Below are 19370 nucleotides of genomic sequence, written 5' to 3'. Positions count from 1 at the left end.
CTACAGTAAAAACGGCTTTGCTACAGTGAAACACTATTTGCTACAGTAAAAACGACGTTGCTACAGTAGAACACTATTTGCTACAGTGAAAACGACTTGCTACAGTAAAACACTATTTGCTACAGTAAACACTAATTGCTACAGTGAGTAATATGTCGACAAACAAGAAAACAAAACATATTGGGTGCATACCAGCTGGCCATGCGATCGCATGGCAAATGGGCATAAAACCCATGCGATCGCATGGGTGAAGAAATCAGCAAACATCTATAAATTGAGGAGTCGTGCACTGGTTACACACACATATATTTCTATCTATATTACTCCGTATGTTATTTATTTTATTTAAATTATTATTATTATTATTATTATTATTATTATTATTATTATTATTATTATTATTATTATTATTATTATTAAAATTAATATTATTATTAATCTTATAGTTAGGAGTATTATTATTATTATTTATACATAAAATACTACGACGAGGTTCTGCTCGCGTGTTTATGAACTGGGTTTTCGAATGGGTTAGAGCTAAGGAAATTACGGGTTATAGCTATGGAGGTTATGGGCAATGTTCGGGGGTATGCTTGTGAGGTCAATCTAGTGTTTATCATCTTCGTTGTATCTACGTACTTTCCTACAATATTGAATCACAATATTGATACGTGAGCATTCATATCTTATCTTTTATATATTAATAGTGTATCCATGTCTAGTGCTCGAGTATATATGTTTATGCATGCTTGTATGCTTTAATTTTGTCGTTAGATAGTTTATGATGAATCACGAATTTGATACATATGCTACTGATATAAAGTATATGATATGCATGTTTTTGAAAACCTGGCAAAAAATTATTAACTTTTCATTTAGAAATCGCGTGATTTCGATGAACGGATTAAAAGATATGGTCAACTGAATTATGGTTAACGTTAATTGAAATTGTGTTTGAAACTGTAAATTAATATTTAAACAACTTGTCTATGAGATTGATAAATTGGATTTTCAAATATTATTAATCGAGTAAATGAATTTCTATATAAGGCACATCTCGTCTTGTTGATCAATTGTCAAAGTTAACTGTCTTATCATGTTTTAAAGCTTTATAAACACTATAATCTGATTTTACAAGTATTGGAAAACTATGTGAAATAATAAAATATTTCCGATTGCCATGATAATTCAAATATAATATAGCTCCTGAAATAAATAATATTTTGAGTTTGATAAACTATAAATTCGTTCAATTATCAAGACTTATATTATGTTAATAAACATGTATAGATTTAAAGATCATATTGGGTCAGGTTGACTTTTTGAGATGACTTTTGTTAACTTTTACATGTCGGTCTCGAGCATTAGGATTGTGATACACTATGACATGACCTAGCTTGTTATACATGTATTGACCAACATATGTTCTCTAGGTTGAGATCTACGGTTATTTTGCATTTCGAGTTTCGGTCACATTCCGGTAAATGACCTTATGTGCTGCTAAGGTGATATATTCAGTTAACCTTTGACTATTGACCGACGATTCACGAACATCTATTTGTAAATATATATATATATATATATATATATATATATATATACACAATAAGTTGGAATATTAATTATTCATAAATAACTTGCAATGTGTATTTAAAAACTGATTTATGTATATTAAATAAAGATATATACATATATATAATTTCAAATTATTTAGTAAACGATAGTAACATTCGTTTATTGATTCGATTGATATTTAGATAAGTTAACTAAAACGTTTAAGATGAACAAGTAAAACACTAATTTACTACAGTATTTTCGAATTGCTACAATACCAGAAAAGCTACAGTGTTTTCGAAAATCACTATTTGCTACAGTAAAAATCATTTTACTACAGTGTTTTCGAAAATCACTATTTGCTACAGTAAACACTATTTGTTGTAGTGAACACTATTTGCTACAGTGAAACATATGTCGACGAACTAGCAAACAAAAGCAATTGTGAGCTGGAAACCCACCTCATGCGATCGCATGGGATATGGGCATGGAAGCCATGCGATCGTATGGCAGCCCAAATCTGGCCAACTCTATAAAAGCTCGATCGTTCTGATTTTTTTATGCATTCCATCCATCTCTCTCTCTCACACTCTTATTATTATTATTATTATTATTATTATTATTATTATTATTATTATTATTATTATTATTATTATTATTATTATTATTATTATTATTATTATTATTATTAAGATTAATATTATTATTAATCTTATTATTATTATCAGTAGTATAATAATTATTAGTATTATACATAAAATACTACGACGAAGTTATGGGCAAGTTATTTCAAATGATTTTTCGAGCGGGAAAGAGCTAAGGAAATTATGAGTTAGAGCTATGGAGGTTATGGGTATTGCTTGGGGGTTATGACCATGAGTCAAAAGTCAAACCTAGTGTTTATCATCTCCATTGCGTCTACGTACTTTCCTGCAATATTGAATCTCAATATTGATACGTGAGCATTCATATCTCAACTTTTATATATTAATAGTGTATCCCTGACTAGTGCTCGAGTATATATGTTTATGCATGCTTGTATGCTTTAATTTTGTCGTTAGATAGTTTATGATGAATCACGAATTTGATACATATGCTACTGGTATAAAGTATATGATATACAAGTTTTTGGAAAGCTGGCGAAAAATTATTAACTTTTCATTTAGAAATCGCGTGATTTCGATGAACGGATTAAAAGATATGGTCAACTGAATTATGACTAACATTAATTGAAATTGCTTTTGAATCTGCAATTGATATTTAAACAACTTGTTTATAAGATTGATAAATTGGATTTTCAAATATTACTAACCGAGTAAATGAATTTCTATATAAGGCACGTCTTGTTAAACAATTGTCAAAGTTGACTATCTTATCATGTTTTAAAGCTTTATAAACACTATAATCTGATTTTACAAGTATTGGAAAACTATGTGAAATAATAAAATATTTTCGATTGCCCTGATAATTCAAATATAATATAGCTTCTGAAATAAATAATATTTTGAGTTTGATAAACTATAAATTCGTTTAATTATCAAGACTTATATTATGTTAATAAACATGTATAGATTTAAAGATCATATTGGGTCACGTTGACTTTTGAGATAACTTTTGTTAACTTTTGCATGTCGGTCTCGAGCATTATGATTGCGATACACTATGACCTGACCTAGCTTGTTAGACATGTATTGACCAACATGTGTTCTCTAGGTTGAGATCTACGATTATTTTGCATTCTGAGTTTCGGTCACATTTTGGTGAATGACCTTATGTGCTGCTAAGGTGAGTTTCATTTGCTCTCTTTTTAATTGCTTTTGCAATCTATATTTTTGGGCTGAGAATACATGCACTTTATTTTAAACGCAATGGATACAAGTACATACTAAATTCTACACTGAGTTTGAACCGAAAATTCCTTAGCTTTGGTAACTAGTAATTGCCAGTTATAAGAACTGGTGGGCGCGAGTAGTAGTATATGGATCCATAGGGCTTGACATCCCCTTCTGTTCCAGGTATAGAAACCCTAGCCTGAACTATAAAACAGACGTATGCTATTTGAGTTAAGTACATGTTGGATTGCGTGTATTGTACATGTTGGTTACATGTATGTTAAAACAGGGGTACTTATTATAACGTTAAAGCATAGTTACCAGGGTGCTCAATTTTGTAGAATATTTTGATAAATGTTTCGGATGAAACAACTGAAATCTTGTGATCCACCTTTATATACAGATTATGCGTACCATTAAAACTATGAACTCACCAACCTTTGTGTTGACACTTTTAAGCATGTTTATTCTCAGATTTCTAGAAGTAGTCCACTGTTTGCTTATACGTTATACAAGCTATGTGCATGGAGTCATACATGCTTTATTTGAGAAGACTTTGCATTCACAAAATCATCACCATGTATCTTATTTGACTGTATTGTCAACGGATGTATTGTTAGAAACTATTATTTACGGTGATTGGCTATACGTAGAAATCATCAGACGTCAAAGACCTTGGAATTAGATATTCATTTATGGTGTGCCTTTTCAAAAGAATGCAATATTTACAAAACGTATCATATAGAGGTCAAAACCTCACTATGAAATCAATGAATGATGTATTCGTCCAAATGGACCTAGACGGGTCATCACAACCTTTATGGCGAAGGCTCGTTTTTGCCAGGAGTATAGCGGAACTGATCGTATGTTGATGGGAGATTTCTATCGAACTTTGAATGATGACTTGCGGAACAAGATTAGCCTTGGTCAAGTGAACTCGTTCGCAGAATTATTCGCCGTAGCTAGGGGTTTCAAATCGCATTCGCGATCGATAGTTGGTGAACCTTCAAGTAAGAGAAGGGTTGTTTCGTATGGTGCTCCAAGTAAGAGAACTAAGGGTACAATTGTGAGTACGGGTAGTATACGGACGGGTATATCGGATTCTAGTGCGTCTAGGTGTTACAATTATGGCGTGAGAGGTCACAAGTTTTGAGAATGTTTGGTGCCAAAGGGTGATGGCACGGTGTGCTTCAATTGCCAAAAAGAAGGACATCACAAGTCAGAGTGTCCCGAGTTAGCGGGGACGGGTTTGTCGAGAAGACGTTAAGGTACTTTTCATTTTAATAAATATGTCCTTTGATTATTTATTATGTTTCGATGAGTTTGGGTTTGTTAAATGCATGGTGTTGTGCATATTATTGTTAGGGTTGACATTCCTTATGGAATTACCCAATGGTGACATTTTGGTAAATGGACGAAGGGCATAAGACTTGGTGCAACCAAGCATTCCTTAGTGTTTCGGAAAATTTTTCTACCAAGCCATGGGAATGAGCTTTGGTGTTCGGTTGTTAAGCGTGTGTTCGCTTTTGTGTTGAGGAATGGTGAACCATGAGGTTCATCGAGTGGATGGAACCCTAGAGATCGAGTGTTTGATCTCGATGTATGTTGGTAATGGAGTCTACGGGACGCAATGTTAGGTGCCTCTTTTATACCTACTAGCATGGTATTTGACTCCGATGGTGTTGCGGTTACATTGTACTTAGGGTACCCTATAGAAACCCTTAGGTACATGAGTGACTAAGCGGGATTTGACAAGCCATGGCAATCAGACGATTGCAAGAGTGATGTTTTGTGTTCGTGCTAATGAACGATTTGAATGAGGTGGAGAAGGACGATCCAAAGTCCTTCGTGTGCTCAAGGTTAGAGCAAGGTATCGTGATGGGTGTATTATGGAATACAAGACGGGTGGATCTTGTCTTTCTTAGGCATGTTGGTTGTATGAGTCTCTGTGAGACGGAGACGGACTCGACGGTTGACTAAGTCAACAATGAGTGGATAGTGGTTTCGCGGGATACTTTTTTCTCGATGATGTGGTTATGGAACGGTGTTTTGAGTGGGGGGTTTGTACTCTCGCACGAAGGTGTTCTAGTGTATTGATATTGGACAATGCTCGCATAGATTCGGTGCTAGCGTGGAGACCTACGTTGGTCGATTGTGGTAAAAGTACGATTTGGAATAAATTGTACTTATGGTTTTAGATTTAAATTATCACCGAGGTGGTAATGTGGTGAATCTCATTTAGAGATAATGGACGTGTTTGACGAGCAAGGTGAGATCCCTCGGTTAAGGGATGTGTGTGTCGGATTCTCTTCTAGAGAATTATTTATTTGTGCCTATGTGCGATATATGTGGTTCTTGCTCGATTGTGGTGGCGTTGTGTACACGTACGTGTGATGCGTGTGCAAGGATTTCCAAGTGAGTGGAATGTTCCTAAGTATGAGTATATACTTGTTGTTTGGGGTGGATGGTTAGTGAATTCCGTTAGAATTCACTATGGTGTAGCAGGGCGCGATGTTACACTACTCGTTGTGATCGAAGCCAAAAGAGCGTGTGTTGATGGTTAGTATAATCCGTTAGGATTCACTATGGTGTATCAGTGCGCGATGTTACACTACTCATCGTTTGAGGCCAAAAGAGCGTGTGTGATGGGTAGGTTTAAAGTTCGGGCGTCGATACCACCCAAGGGACTAGTGATGCGTACTAGTGGCGTCTGCGTGGCTAACGGTTCATTCGCGAGAATCGTTCCCTTTGGATTTTGGTTATATGTTGGGAGTAGTGTTATATCGGCATGGTATAACATTATCGGGAAATGCGTGTACCTGTGGGAAATGAGAGTACCATTCCTGTATTGAGATTTGGGAAGTGAGTCGCGTGTAGTTCGGATTTACAATGACACGTGAGGATGCGGTCATTCTATTGGGATAGTGACTCTCGTGTAGTTCGGATTCACTAGGGCGCGCGTAGTTCGGCCAATCCCAATTGTTTTTGCGGTGGAGGTGGTGAGTCGCGTGTGGTGCGGATTCACTAAGGCGCATGTAGTTTCGGCCAGCCTTCATGTGGTTAGTATTGAGAACTATTGGTTGTTTTATACGCCAATGGTGGGGTCGTGAGGACCATGTTGTATGATTAGTGATGCGATAGCCGTGTTTCGCTCACATGTTGTTACGGGTGTGACAATAGTCGATTTTGTACACCTTGGGATTAGCGTTGCCATAGTCGTTTTGGGCGCTATCGATTTTAGCCGGTTGCTTATGATGTTACGGTAGTTGTGTATTGGCCGTGTTTGCGAACTACGAGGGATGTTAAGTGGTAAGTGTTATCCGTAAGGATTCGCTTTTATTCGGTCTTCATCGGCATAGGCGGACCTTCAAGGGAGGCATGGCAGGGTGCTAGCCCCTCCAGCCTTTTGTATAATTACTAGAAGTTTGATATTATATAGGTTTAAATAATATAAATTCTATATATTAGCCCTTCCAAAAAATTAGAAATAGCCCTTCCAAAGCTTCCACCCTTTTGTGATTTGCCTTTGAACCATTTTCGCCCTCTCGGTAGTGTAGTTCAAGATCCGCCATCATCGGTTAGGTTGTTGACCTTATTCTGGCATGTGATTGTTATTAGCATTGTACTTGTTATGGGTATGCTAAGGAGTTGATATCTCGGTACGAGATTGGTTGAGTTTTCCCGATGTGAGGGATTGAGCAAGTTCTTGCGCTCGGAGTTGCGGATTTGATAAATCACGGGTGACGATTTAGTTGTTGAGGGTGACTCATTGAGAAGAATTTCCTAAAGGAGTTAGAAGAATACATAGTGATTCCGCGTATTCTAAGTGATCTTTGTAGACTTCGGATGTTGTGTACATTGAATGTCTCAGAATGTGTGCAAGTGTGAATTTGGTAAATGGAATAATCTTCGGGTTAATGAGAAATGTGATGGAAGTCGGATTGGAACGTATGTTTGAGGACCATAGGGTATGGGTCCGAGCGGTTAAGTGACGAGGATCGCGGGGACGTGATCGAATTTAACTGGGGGAGAGTTGTAACACCCCGTTTTCCTTGTACATAGTCCAAGGTGCGTATTTTAACTCTTAAATGTTTAGCATTAACCGCGATCGAATTTAATGGACTAAACTGTGAAATTGGGTGTGACCTGATTAATCATCGCGTTTCAAGCAGCTTTGTCGCGTCCCAGGCCATCGCGGAACGCGATGTACATGACCAATACGCGGCGTATTGAAAACCTGCCGACCTGATCAAATTTTCGGGTTCGAGTAGAGTTTATCGCTTTTGGGTATCGCGAACCGCGACACCTTCTCGCGAAACGCGACATTGTCGCTGAATTGACTCTTTTAACCCGTTTTTAAGGGTATCTTTTGGGGTGTTTTGGTCTTTTCACTATGTGGACGGTTTGAGAACATAAAAACTGATACCAAGCTTATCCTTATCTCATTTTTCACACACTTCACCTCCTTCTTCAAACCCTAGATTGAGAAACCCATTTTAGTGAGAGAAAGCTTGAATCGGGGAAGAAGAAGAGTGTTTTGGGTCGGGTCTCAAGAGTTAAAGTTGTTCTACTCGTCAACGGCATCATTTTGGTGGTATTGGTAAGTCTTAACTCCGAATTTCATCTTTATGATTTGATATTCAAGTTAGGGTTTTGAGCTAGTTAATGGTGAAACCCATTTAAATGATGAAATGGGTTTATTGTGACTAGTTATTGTTGATACTTGGCGGGTTTTGGGTTGGTTGACGTTTTGGCCATGTTTAGGCTTCGATTTTGGGTGTAATCACTTAGTTTAGTGATTTTGAATGTGTTGGAACCCATTTGGTTGACTAAATTTGAAATGGGTCAAAATTAGGGTTTAGGTGTCATTTTGGGCAAGATAAGTGTTTAACACTTATGATTGAGTTTGATTAGCGTTATTGGAACCATTATCACTCTAGTTAGTGATTATTGGTAAGTTTGGGCATGAGTTGTGCTTGAAAGTGCTTTTGGGTCATTATAGCACTAGGTGTCAATATGGGTTGGTTTGTAATCCACCCTAATTGTGTTGTTTGTTATGTGATAAATGGAATACGTACTTTCCGTTGGCGATTGCGGATTTTGGTTTTTGCATCCATCAAGATTTCAAGGTGAGTGTCAATATACTATGTGCATATGTATGTATAGGATGGGTGCGGGTTGGGTGAAGCGAACCTCGGCGATAGAGCTCACTTCACATATAGGTGGATTTTTATGGACTTATGTAATAGGTCCAATTGGAACGGTTGTGCGTTTTGGTTGGCCACCTTTGGCGAGGTGCACACTTCGTGTGTAAGTTATCACATAGGTTTGTGATGTGAATTTATATAACCCCGATGGCGAAGGGTTGGTATTTGAGTTGCGGTTGAGTAACCCCGATGATGTGGATTTATATAATTCCGAAACCGTGAGTTTTGATTTGGGAGGTGAATCACATGTGGTGCGGATTCACGGTGACGAGTGTAGATTCGGTCATCTTATTGAGGTAGTGGTCACGTGTGGTGCGGATTCACTAAGGCTCGTGTAGTTTCGGCCAACCTCGATGTAATGGTATTGAAGATAGTAGTCGCGTGTGTGCGGATTTACTAAGGCTCGTGTAGTTTCGGCCAATCTTCATTTGGTATTGGGTTAAGGGGTTAACCTTAGGCGGTTTACGCATTGTTATATATATATATATATATATATATATATATATATATATATATATATATATATATATATATATATATATGTATATGTATATATATATGTATATGTATATATATATGTATATGTATATATATATGTATATGTATATATATATATATATATATATATATATATATATATATATATATATATATATATATATATATATATATATATATATATATATATATTGTCGTATTGTTGTGATGTAGCTAACCCTCTGGGTGTAACTTTTTGGCGTGGTTCATATCGTTGTTGGTGTACTTACATTGTTGATATATTAGCTTGTTGTATAGCGATCGTACGGTATGCTTAGATTAGCTTGCCTTTATGCTCGGACTCCGGTATGTGCTATTTGATTATTGTGTGGCGTGTCCATTTTATGCATATATATGTATGTAGTATATTCTCACTCACTAAGCATTAGCTTACCCTCACGTTGTTTACATTTTTATAGTTTCGCAAGGTGGCGGCATGGGTAAGCATGGGGACTAGTGCTTTGCGGGTTGCTTTAGAAGATTGTGCCTTAGACTTTTGATTAGGATTGGGTAGCATTCCCAATCACCGTGCTCGGTCTTATCAAAAAGTAAAATAGTCGGGTCAAGGTTTACTTTATTGTTATGTCAAACGGGTCTTGGGTTGTATGCCCGTTTTGTATTTCAACTTATGTAATGTATGTTTTAAAGTCGATTAAACTTACTATTATAATGAAGATGTTTTTGGAAACATAATTGGGACCTAAATGTTGTACATATTATTTCGTAAAAAAGAAAAAAAAATATATGGGCCGGAATACGACGGGTTGGGTCATTTCAAAGACATAGAACAATATATATAACAAGGACAACTGTGTGCAGAAAATGAAGACAGTGACGTTGAAGAAGGGAAGGCAGGATTAAGGAGAATGTAGTCCGCAAAAAGCAGTTAAGCCAATTTCTGGCATATCTTTTGAACAATTTGAAATCTTTGTTTTAAGATCCAAGTCTGACTTTGTTTCCGTGTCAAAATGTATTTACTTATCCTTTAACTATAAACTCCTAGGTATATTATCTCTTGCATTTTTACCGTAGTTAGCATTTTCTGCTACAATGATTAACAAATACACGAAACTAACAACATCAACAAAAACAATTTACAAAAACGATTTACAAATTCCGTCGTGAAGCGCGGACCACCAACCTAGTTTTTACAATAATGAAGCTCCACCAATTGCAGATGTCGACACACCTTCGCAGAATACAACACCTGCAAAGAGAATTTTACTTGACAAACCAGGTAAACATCATGCTTGAATAAAGCTTTAAAAAATTAAACAAAGACATACAACAATATATATAACAAGGACAACTGTGTGCAGAAAATGAAGACGGTGAAACGTTGAAGAAGGGATGGCAGGATTAAGGAGAATGTAGTCCGCAAAAAGCAGTTAAGCCAATTTCTGGCATATCTTTTGAACAATTTGAAATCTTTGTTTTAAGATCCAAGTCTGACTTTGTTTCCGTATCAAACACATGTATTTAATTATCCTTTAACTATAAACTCCTAGGTTTATTATCTCTTGCATTTTTTTACCGTAGTTAGCATTTTCTGCTACAATGATTAACAAATACACGAAAATAACAACAGCAACAAAAAAGATTTACAAAAATGATTTACAAATTTCGTCTTGAAGCGCGGACCACAAACCTAGTTTTTACATCCAATGAGCGTGTCTAAGCTGCAATGTACATTAAGTGTGTTTTAAATTTTCAAACATATACTCATGTTAGTGAAATAAGCCCAATCCGTAGCCCAACAATAAAAAGCCCACATTCTACAAATATTCAATTTTGAGCCAATAAATATCCAGTCGAAGGGTATGGTTGGATGTATGTAGGTACAATTTCAATTATTCTTATTATTCAGATTTCTCCGCAACTGTAGGTAAGTAATCGCATCTTTGATCCAATTTATACATCGTTTTCGATTAATCGATATTAATTAATTGTTGCAGCTTGTTGATTACTAATTCTGTATCTTATTCCTTCGAATCGAATTGTTCGAGATGTATAATTAGGGTTAGGGTTTGTATTTTATTTGTGCATAATTAGGTATTTTGTCGTTTTATTATGTTTTGAATCCACGTATAATTAATTGAATACTAAATTTGGAAAATTGATGCTGTTTGACTGTTTTTTTAGTAATTGATACCTGAATTTGAAGTTTCAGCTCATGTTTTGATCTAAAATTGATTTATCTTCTAGTTAATTCAGGGCGATAACACGTGGTTTTTGGGTAATTAGGCGAAAAACATACATGAATTTCACTTTGTTTATTATTTACGGTTTATTTGATGACATTTTTTTTGGTAAAGAATCAGATTCTAATTAAGAAGTGAATGGTGAGATTATGTAGTTAGCTAAAATAAATTTCGCTCGATTGCGTCTATATTATATTTTTAAAATTTGAATTTGAGTTTTTTTTTTTTTTTTTTTTTTTTCTATATCGTAAAAGAATCTGTTACTAAAAATGAAAATTGATAAGAAGTCATTTGAGAGGATCAGCTGTTGCTTTAAGATGGACCTACAGTGAATGCCCATGTGTCCTAGCTTTGGCATGAAAATTTCGTTTGGTGATTAATGGCTTATATCATTGAATACTTCAATGAAGAAGACAAGTCTACTAGATGACAATAACATTGCTCAATGAAGAAGGTGAATCTTCTAGAAGGCAATACTGTAGCTGATGAAGAAGGTGTCTTCTAGAAGATGATGTCACAGATAATGATGTTACAGCTATTTCTTGATGTTGTAACAAATGCTGACAGTTTGCAACGGTGTAATAAGTACTTACATACCCAAAAGCTTTGGTGTATATAGTACTTTTGGAGCTTCAGACCGTTTTGCAGGACTTAGAGTAGTTTTGGAGCGCATAGTCTTAAAACTTGTGTGGTTGGGACACGATTAATCCTTAAACCTCAAACCTCACGTTAAGTATAAAGTTTGAAGCTTTAGACTTACTCTGGAGCTTAAGTAGGTTTTGGATTTGGATCTGGCCGTATGAGTGTCCAGATCTAAGTATACCGTTCATCATAAAACATTGCTTTTTTCCAAAACGAGTTTTTCTAGTTTAGCCAGCAACTTATATACATTGTTAAGCATGTTGTTAAGTTTTCTTTAAACATCTACACCTTTTTGTTGAAGGTGTATCTTTTAGTGCCTTGATTCTTTAGTTTATGTATATAAAGAGTATGGTGTATTTAGATATTATGTGGTTTTGTTTGTTCATGCTTACAATCATTGTGGGTGGTTTCTTCGGCGAATAGTGCTCAACAATTTGTGGTTTCACAACGTTGAGTTTCTGCAGGACGATGGTTGATGCAATTGAAAAAGATGAAGCTCCAAAATCGAACTCAGTTCCCGAAGCTGCATCGGATGTAAAAACCGAGCCTCAAATGAACTCTGAAAAAACTGAGGTTGGGTTTGAAGTTACTGGCAATATGCAAGAGGATGAAGATGAAGATGGAGTTGAGTATGATGAAGAAGATGATGAAGATGAAGATGAAGAGGATGAGTACGAGGATGAGGAGGATGAATATGAAGAAGAAGATGAAGAAGAAGTTGAAGAAGAAAAGGCAAATGATGGAGGAGTTGATATGAATAAAGAGGGCGAAAAAGGAAAGGCTGTAGTAACAGTAACAGAAAGCGAAAACGGAAAGGCTGTAGTAACAGTAACAGAAGTAACTGATAACGAAAATGCTGTTAAAAAAGATGAGAAGAAAGTTGAAGTACCAAAAAATGGTGATGAATTAGGTGAGAATTCAAAGAGTAAAGGTAACCGAAGACCTAGGATCCGGAATCGGAACAAAAAGAAAGATGAACAAAACGTGTTGGCTACTAATGGAGATAAGCCACAATCGAAGGGCGAACAGAAAACGCCTAATAAATTGGCTGCTGCTAATGGTGATAAGCCAGAATCTTCTAGCAAAAAGAAGGGATCGAAGAGGGTTGAGAGTATGGGGATGGTGTTTATGTGTACATCGAAGACGAAAACTGACTGCTTTCGTTATAAGGTTCTTGGGCTGCCTGGAAATAAGAAGGATCAAGTTGCAAAGATCTATAAAGGGATGAGACTGTTTCTGTTTGATGTTGATTTGAGGTTGATGTATGGGATCTTTAAAGCTGCTGGACCAGGAGGTTATAACCTTGAACCGAAGGCTTTCAAGTCCGACTTCCCATCTCAAGTTAGTATTATATACACATAAACATTTTGCATATAAATTTATCAGCTTTATTAATCTTTGAGTTTCTGCTATTGATAGTAGATGCTTTACTAACTGATGCTTATCTTCATCATAGCAAGTTAGATTCTTTTCTGTCTGATTATACAGTACAAGCTTAATATTGAAATGACACATTTAAATCACAAATTGCAAACTCGGGTTCAGTGAAAATTGTTAGTGAATAAAGATTCTTGAAATTTTTCTTAGGAAACATTTACATGTGGATTTCGTAAAGTGATCGTCCCCAGCTTGTAAATTTAGATGTCATAATGCAGTCAAGAGCCAATTATACCTGCTATGGTTGGTGTAAAAGAATATTAGTATATGGTTTATGTGACTTGTAAAATTAAAAGAAAAAAATATAACAATAATAACACAATACAATAAAGGTTACGAGTATATGTTAGAAATTGCTTTAATAATTACTTTTTGATATACTACAAGTTTCAGCTGTCACTATGGGAAGTATCTATGCTGGAAGATTAAGATGTTAGGAGAAATCGGCCTCATTAGTTACTAACAGAGTTTTTGACTTTTTTTTTTTTATAAATTATCACGTAGGTTCGATTTACCGTGATTGATGATTGCTTGCCACTAGCAGAAGAAAAATTTAAGGGAGTCCTTAAAGAAAACTACTACTCTCGGAATAAGTTTGAAGGTCTGCTCAAGGCAGATCAGGTCTCTCTTTTTCTCTACTTATTTTTGTGTATATATATAATTATATATGTATGTATATCTTTACGAGCTAATGAGTTGCAGAACAATCTTTCATCAGTTGATTTATAAATTAAAATTTTGACAGGTGAAGAAGTTATGTAAACTCTTTGTGGAAATGGGCAGAGGAGGTGCCCGTCCCAAAGCCCCTCGCAAGCTCCGTATGACCCGACCCGTTGAAACCCGTAGGATCCGACCCGTTGAAACCCGTAGAAGCCGGGCAGACGATGCACACCCATCTAAACCCGGAGAGAAACGTAAAAGACGGGAGCGAGAACAAGGCCGACTTCCCCGTTCTCCACCTCGTAGAGAAAAACGACGCTACGACGACTATGAACGACCCCACGTCATATACGAGCGGGACCCACCACCTGTTATATACGAGCGGGACCCCCCAGTTCAGCGATACCTGGCCCCACCACCACAACCAGCCATATCCTCGCCCGTAAGGATGTACACCTATGAACGACCCCACGTTGTCTACGAGCGGGACCCACCTTACATACATGAACGTATACCCGAGCATCATCGTACTATACCCGAGCATCACGCTTATCGTGTTCTCGATGTTGAACCACGTGACCGACAACGGGGGCTCGACCCATATCAAGTGTACAGTAGAGATGCACCTTCGTACCGTGATCCTACTGCCTACACCTTAACACCACGAGAATACCACCTACCAAGCAGAGAGTACAACCTTCCTCCTGTTCCAACATCATCTGAGTATCGTCTCTCTGAAGTGGGGTCCACTCGTGTACCTAGCTATCGTGACGTTGGGCGTCCAAGTGACTACCGTTCTGCTGCTGCAGCAGCAGCGCAACTATCTGAGTATCGTACTGGAACACATTACCGTTATTAGTTTATGTTTTATAAAATGTACTACTACAAATTTGTGATGTTTTTAGACTTTTGTTTAACGAGCTCTTGTTTTTCGTTTTCTTTTTCTTGGCCATGTACCGTCACATGATTGTTTCCAGTAGACTTCTGAGTTAACGTATTGTTTTGTATCCTACTTATTCTTTGAAATTCTTTAATTTTAATTTTTATATTTTAAGGGTTTATAGCTCACATAGCGTTGGGCTATAGTTGTTGGGTTGGCTTGAACATTTTGAGGGCTAAAATCTTAAAACTTTAATTATTTTTACAAGAACATGCAAGTCGAGTCAAGGTTAAGGGGGGAATAAGAGGAAATCTTTAACCGATAAGTTATAGGTTCAAGTGTTGTTTCAATTTACGTTTTGAAAATTGCGTTATAGATGATTAGAATCGAATGATAATATCATTCATAAGGTGTTTATATTTAGTCACATTTGAGGCGGTAAAATGGTACTCGAATATAAGTGTTGATTGTCATGGTATGCGTGTTGGATCGTAGATTTATGATAATCATATCATATTATTATCTCACGTCACTATATGTGGTTGTTTTTTAAATGAGTGCTTTTGTTAACAAGCTTTGTCTCAAACTTTTGAAATTTAGCCAACTAACTGTTCATATGGAAGTATACACCGGCCTATATTTTTGACTTACTATTAATCAAAAAATCTCTAATAGTGCTTATAAACAAAATAAATAAATAAATAAATACAATTGCACGTTTGCTTAAGTGGTTCTCCACATCTTCTGTGTGAAACTTAGGTTTATGTCATGGGTTCAAGATTCACTCTGTCCATCCTATTAATCAATCTATTTGAAATATGAAGCTTTAGATTAATCTCATAAGAGTTTTTTTTCGGATCCATCAAGGATTCAAACTTGGTCTGTCTGACTCTCGGGATGGTTTAAGGATCGAGTTCCTGCAATGCGATTCGGGTTTTCTTCCAAAAGCGCGTGCGTGCATGGCATATGATCGCTAAGGTGATTAAGTCCTCTCTCGGTGATGACGACAACTTGCATAAAAATAAAATAATTAATTAAATAATAAAGTCTACGGGGTTTTTTTATAAGAAAAAGAAGATTTTAAATACACGACTTATCTTAGTTAAATATGAAAGTAACGAAATGCTTACATATTTATTCAATATTAAGTACACGAGTTATCTTAGTTAAAAGAAGATTAAATACACGACTTATCTTACTAAATGGCTTGCCAACAAAAGAATTTTCCTTAGGAAGAGGTGTATGCCAAGGCGATCCTCTCTCACCTTTCCTCTTTATAATCGCGCCTGAGGGACTCAATCTCATTTCCAAAAAAGCAGTCATTTCCAAAAAGCAGTTAACAATGTCACGACCCGAAAAATTTCGACTAATTTTGAACCAAACTCACGATACGATTTCATAATTCTGACATGATAAGCAAAGTCCGTTATATTGCATCTCAAAATTTTTGAACTATTTTCGTACATTCATTTGACTTCAACCATTTCCGACGATTCACGAACAATTAATTGTAAATAGATATGTGTGTATTTATATATATAAATAATAATTGAAAATATAATTTGAAATATTATATGTTGTTATTAAAATTAATTATGTAAAATAATATAAAAATATGATATTATGATAATTATTATCTAAAACACATCTATATAAATAAAGTATATTAAATATATATTTTGTGATTTCGAATCTATTTAGTAAACAACACTACAGTAACACTCAATTGTCATTCGATCGATATTAAGCAAGTTAAATTCGAACTTATGTGATTGTAAAATAAACGTTGATCCGAAATAAGTTAAATAAATTATATTTTTATTTAAAAATATATTTAGAAGCTATTTGATAAATTTTAATACTCCGTACATTTTACTTGGGATTGAGCGCTAATTATCAATCAACTTTTTATGATTGATTTTACACCCTAAAAGACCGAAATAAATAAATATAATTAATTTAAAAATATGAAAATTTTCTGAAAACTTTTATCCGCCATTGATTATCAACGGAGCACGAATTTCAATCCGTGAATGAAATAGTACACGACGGCTAACAAATTACACGTTTATATTTCTTTGATTATTATATTATTATTATTATTATTATTATTATTATTATTATTATTATTATTATTATTATTATTATTATTAATTATTATTAATATTAAATTACTACTTTTGAGTTGATTGAATTATATCCGTGACTTTGGAAACATCAACCAACAAATTTCTTCATTCTGTTTTTCAATCAACACCAATTGTCACTTTCTATTATTATAATTATTAATATATTATTATAATTTAGACTAACAAGTAACAATTATATAAATCTATATATAGATTTAGAGATGATACATAGGATACATACTATCATCTCCAACCTTCTTTAACCGCCACCCTTCACCGCCGAACACCACCATCAACACCCTAAACCACCGCTACTCACCATTACCTCGCACCATTTTTCTTTCTCTCTCTCATCGTTCCTTCTTATTCACTCAGCTCTTCGTAAACCACCATCAATAACCACCATGACTTCCACCATTAAACTGCTACTGCTAGAGTTGTTATTGCTTCTGTGTATAGTCCGAAGACACCACTAAAACCATCGCTACCATCTATCTTGTTCCTCTATTAGTTTTCTCGTAAACCACCATAACAACCGTAATCCACCATCGTTTACCACCTACTGCCCATGTGTTTTGGATTCTGTCATGAACAAACAAGCACCGCCTTACCATCCACCACCGCCCGTTAACTACTGTTACTATGCTATATTCTGTTTTTGTTTCAAGACGAACGCTAACCCCATCAAAACCCATTTACTGTTACCTGTTGTTCATTATTTTTATTTCTATTACAACCGTCGAAAACCATCACCTTTTACATCCACCTGATCACCACAATTTTATCACTTCTATAAACCTAATAACCTGCACAACCTTCGGAGGACTGCTGTTAACTCGATTCTATTGTTACCATCGAGTACCCAAATTATTCCCAATGTAATCATAGATCTACAATTCATAAACTGCTGCTATATATAACTGTTATAATTCCTGTTCCTGTTTCCAACCACCGTCAAATTGTAAACCATTTCCTGTAACATTGATGATGATGAACAGTGAAGAAGATGGTGTACGCTGATGAATTAATGATAGTAACGATGATACTAATTATTGTTGCTTCATTGTTCCTGTTGTTCTCACTGCTTGTTTCCATTTCGAACCACCACAATAGACAACCCTTAACTGCAGTTCCTGCTGCTGTTCGAAACAGTGTTGTTACAACAATAAAGTGATGAAGATGAGGTGATGTTCGATGAATTAAGAATGATGATGATGTTTATGCAGCTACTCATTTTCCTTTCTGTTATTAGACGACTATGAATGATGAAGATGATATGATTACGAGCCAAGATGAGGATGCATTTTTTGTTTCTGTTGCCAGGCGAACCCACAACCAGACTCCTATTCGATTACAATTTGGGCTTGTTAACAATTTGGCTTGATCATAGTTGGGCCATGTCCCTATTTATGTCGTTGGGCCACTTAGGTTGTTACATGGACTTGCAACTTGGGTTTGTTATTGTTGGACTATGCTTTTGGGTTGTTTTTGGGCCATATCAAAACCCACTTGTATTTCTTAATTAAGATGTTGAGCAAAGAAGAACGATAATGATGATAGTGATTACCTGATGACGATTAGATGATGATGTTTGGATTAGGATATGATGAAGATGATGATAAATGTTAAGGGAAATGATAACAGATTCGTATATGTTAAGTATTTAAACGTGCGAATTATTACAAAAACAAACTAGCGGTTCAATGGTTGGAAGTGTATTTGTGAAACTGGAGGTCACGGGTTCGAGTCTGAGCAATGGCATTTCTTTTTAAAAACGCCCATTCTTGCCCATTATTTTGAGGTAGTGATATTATTATTATTATTATCATCATCATCATCATCATCATCATCATCATCATTATTATTATTATTATTATTATTATTATTATTGTTGTTGTTGTTGTTGTTGTTGTTGTTGTTGTTGTTGTTGTTGTTGTTGTTGTTGTTGTTGTTGTTGTTATTATTATTATTATTATTATTATTATTATTATTATTATTATTATTACAACAACAAATATAACTTACATAAAATGTATCTAACACATATATAATACCTATGTTAATATTACAAACTATTTTGTTTTCAAAATAAAATATTATTATTTTATTAAATATAAGATATAAATATATTTTAATATAATCATATATATAAATTTTAATATATTATATATGTTTTAATTAAAATACTTTAATAAGAATTCGATATATATAAATATTAACTATTTAATTAGTATATATAAAATAGATATAATTAATATATTTATTAAGGTAACATATAAATCATTAATATA

The 19370-nt window shown here is 35.1% G+C and overlaps 1 protein-coding gene across 2 annotated transcripts; it reads left to right on the top strand.

The window, feature by feature from the left end:
- The first annotated feature begins 10952 nt into the window (after nucleotides 1-10952).
- Nucleotides 10953-15001, top strand: LOC139876406 (uncharacterized). 2 transcript variants are annotated; one of them, XM_071863717.1, is made up of 4 exons: nucleotides 10953-11015; nucleotides 12438-13314; nucleotides 13915-14031; nucleotides 14156-15001. In XM_071863717.1, the coding sequence occupies exons 2-4, from the start codon at nucleotides 12442-12444 to the stop codon at nucleotides 14927-14929; spliced, it is 1764 nt and encodes a 587-aa protein (XP_071719818.1). In that variant the 5' UTR covers nucleotides 10953-11015; nucleotides 12438-12441; the 3' UTR covers nucleotides 14930-15001. The 2 variants fall into 2 exon arrangements, with proteins under 2 accessions (XP_071719818.1, XP_071719819.1); XM_071863718.1 differs by lacking the exon at nucleotides 10953-11015 and having other exon boundaries at nucleotides 11554-13314.
- The last annotated feature ends 4369 nt before the right edge of the window (nucleotides 15002-19370 follow it).

The sequence above is a fragment of the Rutidosis leptorrhynchoides genome, chromosome 11, assembly GCF_046630445.1.
Source record: "Rutidosis leptorrhynchoides isolate AG116_Rl617_1_P2 chromosome 11, CSIRO_AGI_Rlap_v1, whole genome shotgun sequence".
Classification (NCBI taxonomy): domain Eukaryota; kingdom Viridiplantae; phylum Streptophyta; class Magnoliopsida; order Asterales; family Asteraceae; genus Rutidosis; species Rutidosis leptorrhynchoides.
The sequence above is the reverse complement of the archived record's forward strand: the minus strand, read 5'-3'. Positions and strand labels throughout refer to the sequence as shown.